Source organism: Homarus americanus, unplaced genomic scaffold, assembly GCF_018991925.1.
Source record: "Homarus americanus isolate GMGI-L3 unplaced genomic scaffold, GMGI_Hamer_2.0 scaffold59578, whole genome shotgun sequence".
NCBI classification, from domain to species: domain Eukaryota; kingdom Metazoa; phylum Arthropoda; class Malacostraca; order Decapoda; family Nephropidae; genus Homarus; species Homarus americanus.
This window is the reverse complement of record NW_024712913.1, coordinates 3,739,544-3,754,170: the sequence shown is the minus strand read 5'-3', so window position 1 is coordinate 3,754,170 and position 14,627 is coordinate 3,739,544. Positions and strand designations below refer to the sequence as shown.

General features: G+C 39.4%; 1 protein-coding gene across 1 annotated transcript; it reads left to right on the top strand.

Annotated features, from left to right (window-relative positions):
• Positions 1-666: 666 nt before the first annotated feature.
• Positions 667-6,364, top strand: LOC121864961 (C-type lectin domain family 3 member A-like). The gene is made up of 5 exons (XM_042364190.1): positions 667-1,410; positions 1,672-1,822; positions 3,368-3,489; positions 5,417-5,522; positions 6,038-6,364. Exons 1-5 carry the CDS (start codon positions 1,252-1,254, stop codon positions 6,187-6,189), a joined length of 690 nt encoding a protein of 229 aa, XP_042220124.1. The 5' UTR covers positions 667-1,251; the 3' UTR covers positions 6,190-6,364.
• Positions 6,365-14,627: the final 8,263 nt, after the last annotated feature.

The following is a 14,627-nucleotide window of genomic DNA, read 5'->3' as shown; positions in this document are numbered from 1 at the left end:
AACCTCACCTTCCTCCATTACCACTTGACAATTTTTACAATCGTATTTTTGGCCAGAACATAAAAGTGTTTTGTAATGAACGGAAGACACTGTATGAGCGGACTTTAGTATCATCTAAGAGATTTACCTCGACAAAATTCCCTCATTGTCGTGCAATTCGGCAGAAATTCACCTCAAGTTGGGGAATAAACTGAAGCTTAACAAGGGACGGAGAACGTGTCATAACAAAAGCTATTATGAATCAGAAAGTTAGGCCGTAGTTTGGTATTGCTTGTAAGTGTACAGTACGTGTACGTGTGTGTGTGTGTGTGTGTGTGTGTCTTTATGAAATCAATTCGTTATCCATGTAAGAAAGGTAAACACCGTGATAGTCTTACAGACGGTGTAATAATATCCTGCCTAATCCCACAACAGTTCTATCGTGCGTCACCCCACCACTGCCCTATCCTCCCTAATCCCACCACAGTCCTATCCTATCTCACCCCACCACAGCCCAATCGTGCGTCACCCCACCAGATCCCATTCCTGCCTAATCCCACCACAGTCCTATCGTGCGTCACCCCACCATAGTCCTATCCTGCCTCACCCCAGACTCTCCTATCCTGCCTCACCCTACCACAGCCCTATCATGCCTCACCCCACCACTGCCCTTTCCCACACACTCCACGGCCCTCAGTCAGGTCATCACTCAACACACACCACGGCTCTCAGTAAGGTCATCACACTAACACGCCACACGGCCCTCAGTCAGGTCATCACTCAACACACACCACGGCCCTCAGTCAGGTCATCACTCAACACACACCACGGCCCTAAGTCAGGTCATCACCCAATACACATCCACTTAAGAAAGACTAGAATAAACAGGAAGGCTTCAGATCTCCAAAATATTTTATACATACTTATTGTATTTTGGAGAAAAAATCATATGGCAAAAAAATAAAAATTACAGATGTCTTGGAAAAATATGCTTTGTAAAGGAGATATTAGACGGCAAAAATTCTTTACTGACATGAGGAGGCACCAGTGTTAGTAAATAATGAACTTAATGATTCATGCCACAAGAAACACGAACTAGTTATCACGATATGCTTCTCTTGAAGACACTTCGTATTGATTCTGAGTATCGGAATCTGAGCTACCAACTTCTTGTTGTAAGGGTGTCAGTCTGTCCCTCGCACCAAAAGCGTCTGGACACCTGCCAGCAGCAGCAGTCTCCCAAGAGCCCCAAAGAGTGTTCTTGTGGTCGTCATGATCACTTTCTCTGCAGACAGGATGACTTCCTTCTTCGTCATCTTGCTGATACGGAGTCTCTGGAATCCTGCAGGAGCCTTGTTGTTAGGTCGTGTCAAAAATGACTCTTGTCCAACTTCGGGATACGTGACCAAGACGCTCACTGTCAGTGACAAGGTAAGTCACTCACAGAGAGAGGGAGAGATGGACTAAAACTCTTTACCACAACTTGAGTTTTTCTATTATTATATTCATTGCCACACGTTTATATTATTCATGTTCTCTCTTTTTCATTCATGGTTTCTCTTAAACTCTGACCATTTGTTTTGTCTCATTAATTTTATTCAAACTATTATATTATACAACAATATTATATTTGTGACCTCATCAGCTGTCCACTTTGTTAACTAAAACTGTGTTGTGTTTATGACTTAACAGCTGATGTGTGCTGCAGCGTGTACAGCTGCTTGGACGTGTCAGGGCTGCTGTTACAGTGCCGTTGACCGACAGTGTCTCCTGTCCAACACTGTCAAGACCACCGTCCTCACAAACCTAGTCTCTGCCCCCGGCTACACCATGTACTGGACAGGTTAGCGTGTGTTTATTTTGTCTGTGTATGTCTTGAAAAAACACGAAAGATAAGGTGCTTCAGTGTTTCCCTTTTCCTGTGTGGTCTTATAGAGATTTATCTTGTCCACATTTCTATTGTGGATCTACATGAAATACCCAAGTTTTTGTGCACACAATGAACCATGTGAATTGATAAGTTTTGCTGAAATTCATTTCTCACTAAAGTACCAGTGAATGACCTTTTCATTCCTTAAAGATAAATTGCAACTGTTACATTCGACTATTGAACATGATATATTTCTCACACTGATAGAGTTATGCGTTACTGTCAATATTTTTAGGGCAAATGGGAAGTTTTACAAACAAATATTTGCCATGAGCATGCGTAATTTTCTTTCTGCTCCCTTAGCCTTTATATATATAGAGTTTTTGAGGCTAGATTACTACCCAACATAAGTGATTTTATTCCTTCATGGTATAGATATGTAAATGATGTTCTTCGTCTATGCCCTAGAAACAGTGACCCACTGGAATTTTTAGACAGCTTAACGATCTTTTCCCTAGTATTACCTTCAAAATTGAAAGAGAAATAAATGGATCCTTCCATTTTTTATATGCTTATCATGAGAAATGGTTACAAATATAAATTTAAGGTGTAGAGAAAGCCTACACAGGTAGACAGTTTCGTACATTTTTTATCGAGACACCTTGAGTCTACCAAATTGTCAGTTTTTCTGTTATGATGTTGAGATGTTTGCGTATTTGTGACCACCAATTTGTTTAATAACTGCAACACATTCAGTCTATTGCACAAGAGCTTGGGTACCCTTCATTGTTTGTTGACAGTTGTCTTAAAAGGGCTAAAATATACTTTTATTGTTAGTTCAGTCCTTTAAATTATTAAACATTAATGTTGTTTTTAAGTATGACTCAACTATTACGAATATGTTAATTAAGAACAGAACAACCTTGAATGTAAATGGAAGTGTTTACTGCATTCCATGTAGCAATTGTAATGGCAAATTATGTAGGTCAGACTGGGAAAGCATTGCAACTCAGAATTAGAACAATATTAGAACAGCATCTGAAAGTAGTGCACTTTTAGTTCATGAAAGGAACAATGATCATCCCATAGATTGGGAAAACAGTTTAGAGGTGAATGGATCATCATGTGTCACAGACAGACTTCTGGTTGAAGTAAGTTTGAAAAGTGAAATTAATTCTATAAACCTTAGTGATGGTCAGTACAAAAGTGATAATATGTTACACAAGTATATTTGTCAGTGGCCCAAGGTTAAAAATTCTCTGAAAGCATTTGAGGTAGATGTCGGCCAGATGATTAGTGGATCTCATATTTTTGACCTGAGTTGACATGACAAGTTACGTCGCCCATTTTTTAAAGCTCTTCTTATGTTTGAGGTGGTGGTGGTGTGTGGATTAGAGGATCCCATGTTATTGACCTGACCTGATGTTTTGTAAGCCTCTCTCAGTCCCTGTTAAATTCAGATGCCTCTGAATGTCTTGAACAAAGACGAAAGCTAAGGTGCGTCTTCCTGCTTCACAGACTACGGGGAAGGCTTTCAGCGTATTGGCAGGAAAGCCTATCGCGCCGTCGACAGTAGCCTCTCCCAGCACAACGCCAGGCTGAACTGTGCCAACATGGGCGCCTCGCTTGCTCTGCCTAGGGTATGTAACTATCATTTCTATTTTCCCTGATAAAGTGTACAAAGTTAATTGTATCTCTGTTAATATTATGTTAATTCTCTCTTGTTACTTTTTCAATAAATTCAAGACTAATAATGTTGTGTCAAGTTAACAGTTTTGTTGTTCTTCCTATTACTGTACTCTCTCTCTCTCTCTCTTTCGCCTGTATATCTGGCCTTGTATTTCTCTCTGTCTCTCTACTTCTTCCTCGTTTTTATATATAGTTAAACTTGTAAAAGATTTGTGATATTTTGCAGGTAATATTGACCTTTTTCCTATATGGCTCTATTTTAATAACACTTAACAACAATGAACAATAATAATTATCTCTTTATATCTGGGGTCTGGCCACTCGACCGGGATTAGAACAATAACACGACAATGAAGGTCGTAACAGAAAACACATCGATCAGTCGACCGGCGAGTAAGCCAACAAGTGGTGATAATCATTACAAAATACATTTCACTTATAAATTACAACTTATATATGCCACAACGATATACGTGTGTCGTTATTGTTGTGTTTTTGTACTTCAACACCTGTGGTGTTTAATTATCGTTACTACGGCAGTTTTTACATTATACAACAACCTTACCACTACCTGTGGTATTAGGTAAGATTATCTTAGGGTGGTTAACCCTAAGGTGAAATAAGCTGATGGGGGGGGGGGCTAATATTAATGTAATACTAATTTTATCATAAAGTTATAACTTTGGACAAAGTTTATTATATTATGTTTTTGAAAAGTCTTCCTTTTTCTCTAGTTTTTGGTCGTCTAATACAACCCTTATCAGATGTCAAAGTTTGTCTTAAATATTGAACTTCAGTTACAAGTGAACAAATACCACTAAAGCCAAAGGTTCCTTGACATCTGGCATTTGTTTACGAGTCATACATGAGTGACTGGTTAGGTTAGGTTAGGTTAGGGTTGTAGGTGATCAATGATTTTCATAAAAAATTTGGTCAGGCGAGCAAGTCACGTGATGGTTAACTGAGGACAGTACTCCTTATACAGATATGGGCTATTTACATATAGTACATGTATAAATTACACTCCCCGAATTACCTACATAATCATCAACTAAACATATAATATCAAAACCTTTTCACGTGTTGAATGACATACCCATGTCCTCCACACACCTCTGATTTGCTCAGGTCATCACCAAGTGCCCAGCCCTCAGCGAATATTTTTTTATGCCCCTTGAGATCGAGGATGGCCGGCCCTAGGGCCACCTTTTCGTGAATTTGTTTAAGGTGTAGAAGCTGTCGCTAACTCAACAACAACACCGTGAGTTAACGAGTTGTGTGATCCAGTGAAAAAAAACAGTCCGAGTAGACCGGACATGTCGCCAGCAGCACTGACTAATCATTACCCAGGAACGCGATCCGCCTATCGATTAACATCCAAGTCCCCAATTTACTGCTGGGTAGACAGAGGCAATTGTCGTACAAAAACTTGCCCATAGTTTCACCCCTGTATCCCACACACAAAGAAGCTTTGTAAATCACCTTTTTTTATTCTCTCCTAAAAGGGACAGTTGTTATTATCAGTCAGTTCGTTATTGATAACCAAATTAAGTTAGACATTATGTGAACATTAATTATTATTAAACAAAGACGAAGTAACAGTTACAAAGTACCAGTTGAGGGGAACACCAGCTAGTACAAGATTATCTAGTAGATGACATCTCATCAGTCCAGTTTAAAGGTGGCAGCTAGTGTGATACGAAACTGTTAGATTGGTTGCTGAGGTTATGTAACGGGATCTTAAGTCAGGTTGGGACTTTAGTTAGGTTAAGTAATATTAGATAATTTTTGGGTTAGGTTAGGTTCAGTAAAGTTACAGGTGCGATAATTAGGCAGGTGATAAGTAGTACACCTTTGTCACTTGTCTTACTCATGCAGAACAAGGATGAGATAGACGCCGTTGGAAGCTTGTACAGCTCTGGAACAATCTGGATCATGGTCAGTGACGCTACCGTGGAGAACACGTGGGAGAACACTGACACAGGTGAGGCTAACTTGAATAACAAGTAAATAACATTGATAACTTTCCAGTCATCGTCCATAGCACCGTCTTTATCATTATCGTCGTCGTTCCCGCCATCATCATCACCACCATTATCATCATCATCATTACCACCATTATCATCATCATCACCACCATTATCATCATCATTATCACTATTATTATCATCATCATTATCACCATTATCACCATAATTACCATCATTATCATCATCATTACCATCATTATCCTCATCATTACCACCATTATTATCATCATTACCACCATTATCAACATCATTACCACCATCATCATTATCATTACCACCATTATCATCATCATTACCACCATCATCATCATCATTACCACCATTATCATCATTATTACCATCATTATCGTCATCATTACCACCATTATCATCATTATTACCACCATTATCATCACCATTACCATCATTATCGCCATTTTCACCACTATTATCATCACCATAAAACAGCAATAACTCTCCTCCCACACAGGTGAGGCTCTATCTTTCCTAAACTTCGACCCGCCTGAACCCAACGGAGGCACCGGTGAGAATTGTGTGTACATGAGAATGACTGATGGACTGTGGGTCGACGTCAATTGTGGCAACATATATGCGTCCGTGTGTGAGGTGCCCGCCCCTTAGTAATGTGGTGGACTCCGTAACACTGACTGCCTCCATCTGTGTTCCTACTGTATGTGACTCAGTGTATCTGTTTCTCTTAGAACTGATACTCATTTGTCTCAGCAAGGCCAAGTGTGTCTCACAAAGAGTGTATATAAGGAACACCTGCGTCTAGAATAAAGAACACACAAAATAATCTGAAGTGTTTTATTTTATCTAATCTTCTGTTTCCCATGTGGTGAAGACTGTGTGTATATAGTGGGAAGCATATATTGTATAATATACATATATGTGTATATACAAATAATAGAGAAAAGTCGTGTATATAAGGTATAGCCAACACGTCTTCTGTGGCTCTTTCGACTAATCAGCAAGTTAATGCATTAATACTAGCCAATGATCAACCTGCACGCAAGCTGAGTAACACATGAGAGAAGGTTTTCACATTATTTCCCCATCAAGCTGAAAAAATCGGATATATGTGTTGAAAAAGCAAATTTAAGTCCTACAAATATTTGTACATAATTAAAAACACGGAGATATATACTGAGTAGAATTATACAAGAGTCTGAGTCATCCAGGTGGAAGCACCGAGAGAGAGAGAGAGAGAGAGAGAGAGAGAGAGAGAGAGAGAGAGAGAGAGAGAGAGAGGCTGTAGCGGCTGTTGTCAATGTGATAAAGGGCTTTGTTTCACTGCTGTGTAAGTCTTTTAATCAAGAGGTTTACTGCTGGAAATATTGCTGTTCAAAGCTTAACTCATTCATCCTCGTATCCACTCGACCGCCCACACAACGATAGTCAGTTTGTAGGTCATTTTGACAAGATTTTTATCTACCTGGATAGCAAAGTCCTCACCCACCAAATTAGATCATATAATATCTAATTAGCCAAGACAAAATAAGTCAACTAAACGTCATTCCTGCTGACCTTAGTGACCACTTTATCACTTACTATAGCATTAAAAAGGTTGGGGTAAGACAGAAGAGCGCAACGTAATAAAAATACAGTCAAAGAAAAATTACAAAATAGAGAAGTTTCAAAATATACCATAAAATAATGATTGGACGCACCTGGCAAATTTCATGGTGGTTATCGAGGCCTCGGAGAAGTTCTAAACACTTTTACTGACGTTCTTTAAGACGTAGCAGCTAAAGGAGATAACAATAAAAGCTACGACTGTTCCATGGATGACTAGCGAGATATAGAATCAATCAGACACGGAGATAAACTCGCTCATAAGATTAAAAGAAACAGACTTGATGAGTCACAGGAAAAATATTATAGACTAAGAAACAAAATACGGAGATGTAAAGCGGAGGAAAGAAGAATACGTTAACAATAATATTGAGGAAAATAAAAATAACCCCCAAAAAGTTCAGGAAGCATTAAAAAAAAACCTTGGACAGAGCAGCAAACCAAAAGAACGACCGAACGACCCAAGGTAGTGTTAAACATCAATTAGGAACTTTGCCACGACGCATCTGAACTTGCAACCAACTTTAAATTCCTTTTATAAAATAGCTGCAACATCTTTCTTTGACAAACTGCCGATAGCCTCTGTCAAGTATCGAGACAATAGCCATGGGAAATTCCTCGACACAAGTGAACTGAATGCGTGAGAGCAACACCGTGGCGCCTGTCTTTGTTGCCGCTCCCAGCCCCCAAGTGACGTCACCACAGCCACGCCCCAATACGAGGTGATATAAAACCATGCACTCCTTCAGGGGCGACATTCACTTCCTGGTTCTCCCAACTCAATGTAACTATATCTCCCTTGGTTGACATCTCATTTCTATTTCTCAAAGTATTGCTCGCTTGCTGGTCTATCTAAGAGTTCTACTTGTCCAAACCTACAATATCTGGCTGTCAGTTACGATAAGTCTCTGAGTACTTACTGATTTCGTCTTAGGGTCTTGTTCAGCCTTCGTTATACCAGTGTGGAAAATAGGTATCGTAAGAGCTCCGTCTTTAAACTACAATGGGGAACATAGGGGCACGGGGGTGGAGGAGACTGCAGTGGTAGCGGGTAAACAAAGTGAAAGATTACAGGGAAATAGTGTTAAGAATGAAGACAATACTAAATTAGACAGGGAGTTAAAACCTAAACGCGGTAAAGGGGGGACTCAGAACACGACTAACTTAAATGTCTACTACGCGAACAGTAGAAGTATGAGAAGCAAAATGGATGATATTAAGGCCTTGGTATGTACCGAAAAAATCAATATAATAGCATTCACTGAAACATGGATCAACCTAGACTCACGTGAGTTACCTGTCGAATACCAAATTGCGGGTTACAAATTGTTCCATACCGATAGGCAGACCAGGAAAGGAGTAGCAATCTATGTCAGGGATAATCTGAAGTGTGAAATAAATAAGGATACAAAAACTGAGAGGAATATAGAAACAATTTGGATAGAATTAATCGACGGTCGGGAAAAATTAATCACAGGAGTAATATATAGACCTCCCAATATTGATAAATTTAGTGAGCGACTTATCTGGGATGAAATGCGCAGGGCTTCCATACACAACAAAGTCTGTATAGTAGGCGACTTTAACCTTGGCCAAATAGATTGGACTGACCTTATGGGTAACTCAAAATCAGAGGATTTTCTCGAAACGATCCAGGACTGTTTCCTAAGTCAACATATAACCGAATCCACCCGGTGTAATAATATACTCGATTTAGTTCTGTCGAACAAAGAAAACCTCATTGGCAATGTCGAGGTAGTGAACGAACTTGCAAACAGAGATCACAAAGAAATTAGATTCCAGTTAGATTTTCAGGGCAGACATAAGGAAAATTCCACAAAAGTCCCAGATTTCAGAAGGGCAAACTTTGACAGTTTAAAGAGGCAGCTGAGAGAGGGGGTGTCGCGCTTGGCAGTGAACCTGACAGATGACACCAACCTGATAACGAGATCTGAGATTGCCGAGTTCCACGACAATTTAAATAATGAGTTACTTAATGCACAAAGACAGAACATACCATACAAAAAACTCAGATCAGACAACAATGACCCTAAATGGATAAATAATTATTTAAAGAACATTAATGGTCAAAGGAAGGCTAAAGGTAGAAGGATAAATCGTGGCGAAATTTACCTCCGGGATTATTATAAGGTATTGGACAGTAGAGTTAGTCCAAGATAAAAAAAAGCTAAGAGGAATAATGAAGTAAAGATAACAAGGGAGGCAAAGACAAACCCCAAAGGATTCTACCAAATGTATCAAACTAAAACACGAGAAAAGATTGGACCAATACAGTCAGATACCGGCGAGCAAACTGATAACGACGAAGAAATGAGCAATAATCTGAATAAATATTTTTCAACAGTTTTCACCACCGAAAATTTAAACATGATACCCGAGGCACCGACTCTATTCAGAGATAGTGAAGAAAACAATTTAAGCGAGATAGTAGTGACTAGTAACGATGTTAGTAAGCAAATAGACAAACTAAAGCCTAATAAGTCACTTGGTCCCGATGAGAAATGTAAGGAAGAGCTTAGTATGCCCCTTGCAAAGTTGTTTAACATGTCCTTAAAAGGAGGATAGATCACTATCCTCTAACTACCGCCCAATCAGTCTAACATCAATAATAGGCAAAATACTGGAAGCAATCATTTCAAACTCTATTCGAAATCACCTGGAAAAGCACCAATTGATCAATGATTCCCAGCATGGCTTCACAAGCAGACGTTCATGTCTAACTAATCTCTTAACATTCTTTTCATCAGTTTTCGAATCGGTGGACGAGGGGCACAATTATGATGTGGTATATCTTGACTTTAGCAAAGCCTTCGACAGAGTCCCCCACGAAAGACTAATTAGAAAGGTAGAAGCACATGGCATCAAAGGTAATATCCTTAAATGGATTAGGGCGTGGTTAGAGGGCAGGAAACAGCGAGTGAGCATTAACGGCACTAAATCCCATTGGAGCAACGTCACTAGTGGAGATCCCCAAGGCTCAGTACTTGGACCATTATTATTTATTTTATACATAAACGACATAGATATCGGCATAGACAACAACATAAGTATATTTGCTGATGACACTAAAATAGGACATGTTATTAAAACTGACGAGGGCTCCGCAAAACTACAGGAAGATCTAAAAAAAAATTTCGAATGGTCTGATAAATGGCAGATGAAATTCAACGTGCACAAATGTAAAGTACTCAGTATAGGAGATGTAAACAGGGAAACCAGATACCAGTTGAACAATGATGCCATAGAGAAATCCGACTGCGAGAGAGATTTAGGAGTAATGACAAGTAGGAACCTTAAGCCAAGTAAACAATGTGTTTTTGCTCGTAACAAGACTAATAAAGTACTTGGGTTCATACAAAGGAGTGTTAGTTACAAGACGAGCGAGGTCATCCTAAAACTGTATCTTGCGCTTGTGAGACCAAAACCTGGATCACGCAGTTCAGTTCTGGTCACCATATTACAGAATGGGTATAGAATCCTTGGAAAGAATTCAGAGGAGAATGACAAGACAAAATCCCGGTCATTAGGAACCTTGTGTACAGAGACAGGTTAATGCATCTTAATATGCCCTCCCTCGAGAGACGTAGAGTGAGGGGCGACATGATCGAGGTGTATAAATGGATGTCAGGGCTAAACAAAGGGGATATTACAAAGGTACTCAAACTTTCCAACCAGGAGCGAACTCGTAACAATGGTTTTAAATTAGACAAATTTAGATTCAGGCGCGAAATAGGTAAACACTGGTTTAGAGACAAAGTAGTGGATGAATGTAACAAGTTACCAAATATCATCATTAACTCGAATACGCTGGATAGCTTCAAACATAGGTTGGATGCTTACAGTATATGAGCAATAGGGGTTGGGTGTAAACGGAACTGCCCAGTATGGGCCAATAGGCCCGCTGCACTTTCCTCCATTCTTATGTTCTTATGTTCTTATGTTCTAAACTAATGTGAATCGCTGACCTTAGTGACTGCAGTGAAATCCAGTGACGAGACAAATTTACCTATACACATTCATTTATATACTTACAGGTATATGATTTTATCGCCTCTATATGGAAATCTTACTACAACTAAAGTTAATCATTCATTATATTTCCGTATGTGGTTTTGGTGCTAATATGCAGAAACCTCCCAATAACTCTTCATTAGTGACGCATTAATGTCAATCTTGCTCTTAGCATTGGGCCTGTCGAGTGGTTTAAATCGCATCTTAGCAAGAGAAAGCAAATTGCTTCCTGCTGCTTGACGCTCATACAATGTCACTTGGACTATTCCAGCTTGTCACGGTACTCTGTCCAAAACAAGTCGGCGAGGATTATTTTAGGCATGAATGCAAGAGACCATGTTGGTTACGAAGTTCTTTAATCAATGAAGGTGTTAAGCGTGATGTTTAGAGAGAAGCAACTGAACCTGAATCACACTTACAGGGTTTTTAATGAACATAAGAACATACGAATGAAGGAAACTGCAGGAGGCCTATTGGCCTATATTTGAAGCTATCCAGCGCATTCGAGTAAATGCTGATGTTTGGTAACGTGTTCCACTCATCCACTACTCTATCTCCTAACAAATGTTTACCTATCTCGCACCTAAATCTAAATTCGCATAATTTAAAACCATTGCTACGAGTTCGTTTCCTGGTTGGAACCCTGACTTCCATTTATACACCTCGATCATATCGCCCCTCACTATGTGTCTCGAGGGAGTGCAAATTGAGATGCTTTAACCTGGCTCTATGTTCAAGGTTCCTAATGCCCGGGATTAGCCTTGTCATTCTCCTCTGAATTCTTTCTAGGGATCCTACATCCATTCTGTAGTCCGGTGACCAGAACTGAACCGCGTAATCCAAGCGAAGTCTCACAAGGGCAAGATATAGTTTTAGAATAACCTCGCTAGTTATGTGTCTAACACTGCTTTGTATGAACCCAATATATAAACCGGCAAGGTACGAGAGGGAGTGAACATAATATATGGTAGCCTGGTGTCCGCGGTCAGACGAAAAACAATTTCTCCTTTACTGCTGTAACAGACTGGAGCAAGTTACCAGACCACATCAAAACAAGTTATGGTATTAAGCAATTCAAAACTAAAACAATGAAATACATAATGGATGAGGCTACAACAAGAGCAGAAAATGGGTTTCCATATTATAAAAACCATAGAATGTAATACTGCGGTAGTGATTCGCCACGGCGGTAGTGATTCGCCGCTTCGGATAGACCAAGAGCAATGTAATGTTTGTTTTTATCAAGTAATCTTTTACTAATACTCCTGTAGACATACAATTACTGATTAAGAGACCAAGCGTACGCTTAAGCAAAGGGCCCTACTGGAAATAAACAGTTGGCAATTTTGTCAGCTATCCTTGGTCAAGTTGTTGTTTAACTGCGTTGTCTCGGTAGACAGGAAACTCTATACAGTATTGTACTCCCACTGCCTACCTGCACCGTACGCCTACATTGTCTATACATATGGTGAACTATACAACTGCATAATTTAGAGACCTACTTATCCAATTGTAAACATGTATGAAAACTTTACTGATTAGTTTCATTATTATTATTATTATCTAGATGAGGGTCGTGCGGAGCGAAGCGTGAGGGGGTAACAGGTGAGGGTGATGATAGCCGAGTGGTGAGGGTGGTAATAGTGGTGAGGGGTCACGCCAGGTGAGGGTGATGAGCCGGCCTGACCCTGCATTATTTAACAAAGCTCGAAGGTCACCCTGGATACTGCCTTGTTGTGCTCATTTAGCTGGTACCTAACACGCTACCATGTGTTTCGACACTGAGATTATCAGTACTATGTAAAGGTCAATACTGTGTGGGTATGTCAACACTGTGTGGGAAGGTCAACACTGTTGGAAGGTCAACACTGTGTGGGAAGGTCAACACTGTTGGAAGGTCAACACTGTGTGGGAAGGTCAACACTGTGTAGGAAGTTCAACACTGTGGGAAAGTCAGTACAGTGTGAGGTCAGTGCTATGTAAGGTCAGTTCTATGTGAGGGCAGTGCTATGTAAGGTTATTTCTATGTGAGGTCAGTGCTATGTGAGGTCAGTGCTATGTACCGGAAAAAACCCGCAAGTAAACACGAATTACTACACCAAATCTCACAATGGGTTCCTAATACGTATCGTTATTATTATTGAAAACTTAATGAAAATGATAATACTGTATAAGTTTTACATAGGAATAAATGAAAAGAATATATAGGGAAATGTAATATACTGTAGTAGAACCCTGTGGCAAGACTCACAGAGGCTAACATACTGTACAAACATGGTGTTAGTGTCTATTTCATTTTTACCACAAACAGTAATCATTTGTTAATTTATGTAAAAAAAAATAAACTTTTAGATTTTTCATTATTTGTTCAATAAATTTGTCCTCTTAGTTCATCGTGCTCTTGTGTAGCTAATAAGCCAAGGGAACCAAGTCTCTCAAATCCTTCACTTATGAGGATGAAAGGGGCAACTAAACCGTACTTCGTGTAAGCTGTGGGTTTAGTTCTGTTTTATTCTTTCAGTTTTGCATCTGTTAAAACTGTTTACAGTACTCTAGTATAAACCGTATTTTCCCTACAAACCTGACTTAAATAAATATTTTGTGAGAATAAACAATAACAACGGGCAAAAAATATGATATGTAGATGATAGAAATTATATCTGCGAGTAAAGGCAGTTAACGTGTTATTTTAGCCGGCGTGATGTAAGCCTTTTTTTACCCAGTCTGCCTCCACTGTTCCGTACGGTACCTAACCTGACCCCAAGACTTTCTTTGACTAATGTACGAAATTTTTAGCAAACCATGACATTTGTAAACAATATACATTAATAAACTCATCTCACACCGACGTGTCGGGGGCAGCTGCATAAAAGGCTACGATGATTATGTATACACCAATGTGCCCGAACAGAATACATAGCCCACAGTGTAAGCAAATATTAAACTCATGTATATTCTTGCTTGCTCGAGCAGAGAGTAAAGACTAAGAAATTCAGATTTGTTTAAGCTCGAGGAATTCTTAAGTAGTTTGGGATTAACACAGTTTTTGTTTTATTTTTGGGAATATCACTTGTCGCCCTGAGTAAAGCCGTAAGACACGTTGCCTTCACGCGACAAGGAACCCATTACACCCAGTACGGGAACGTGATACTTGAGATCCTACGTCACACTTCTTCCATAAGCTTAAATATTGACGTTAAAGGTTTTAATAAAAGGTTTTGCATGATCTTTAGAAAACAAGTACAGTTTTGCCATATAAAAAGGTGACCCTACTGTATGAGCATCTGCTTTCACTACTGACGTCATAATTACCAACTGGGTAAAAATATAAATGGCCTATTAGCACTGAATATATTTACCACACACAATATAGAAAGAAACACATATGATCTAAATTGATATAACAATACTGATGATAAAATCCAAACAATTAATGTTGTCAGCGGGAAGAC

What these genes read in the sequence shown, in the direction of transcription:
- LOC121864961 (XM_042364190.1), top strand. Translation starts at nt 1,252, where the DNA reads ATGATCACTTTCTCTGCAGACAGGATGACTTCCTTCTTCGTCATCTTG. An exon ending in CGCTCACTGTCAGTGACAAG is followed by an intron (nt 1,411 to 1,671) that starts GTAAGTCACTCA and finishes ATGACTTAACAG; the next exon opens with CTGATGTGTGCTGCAGCGTG. An exon ending in CCTCGCTTGCTCTGCCTAGG is followed by an intron (nt 3,490 to 5,416) that starts GTATGTAACTAT and finishes TTACTCATGCAG; the next exon opens with AACAAGGATGAGATAGACGC.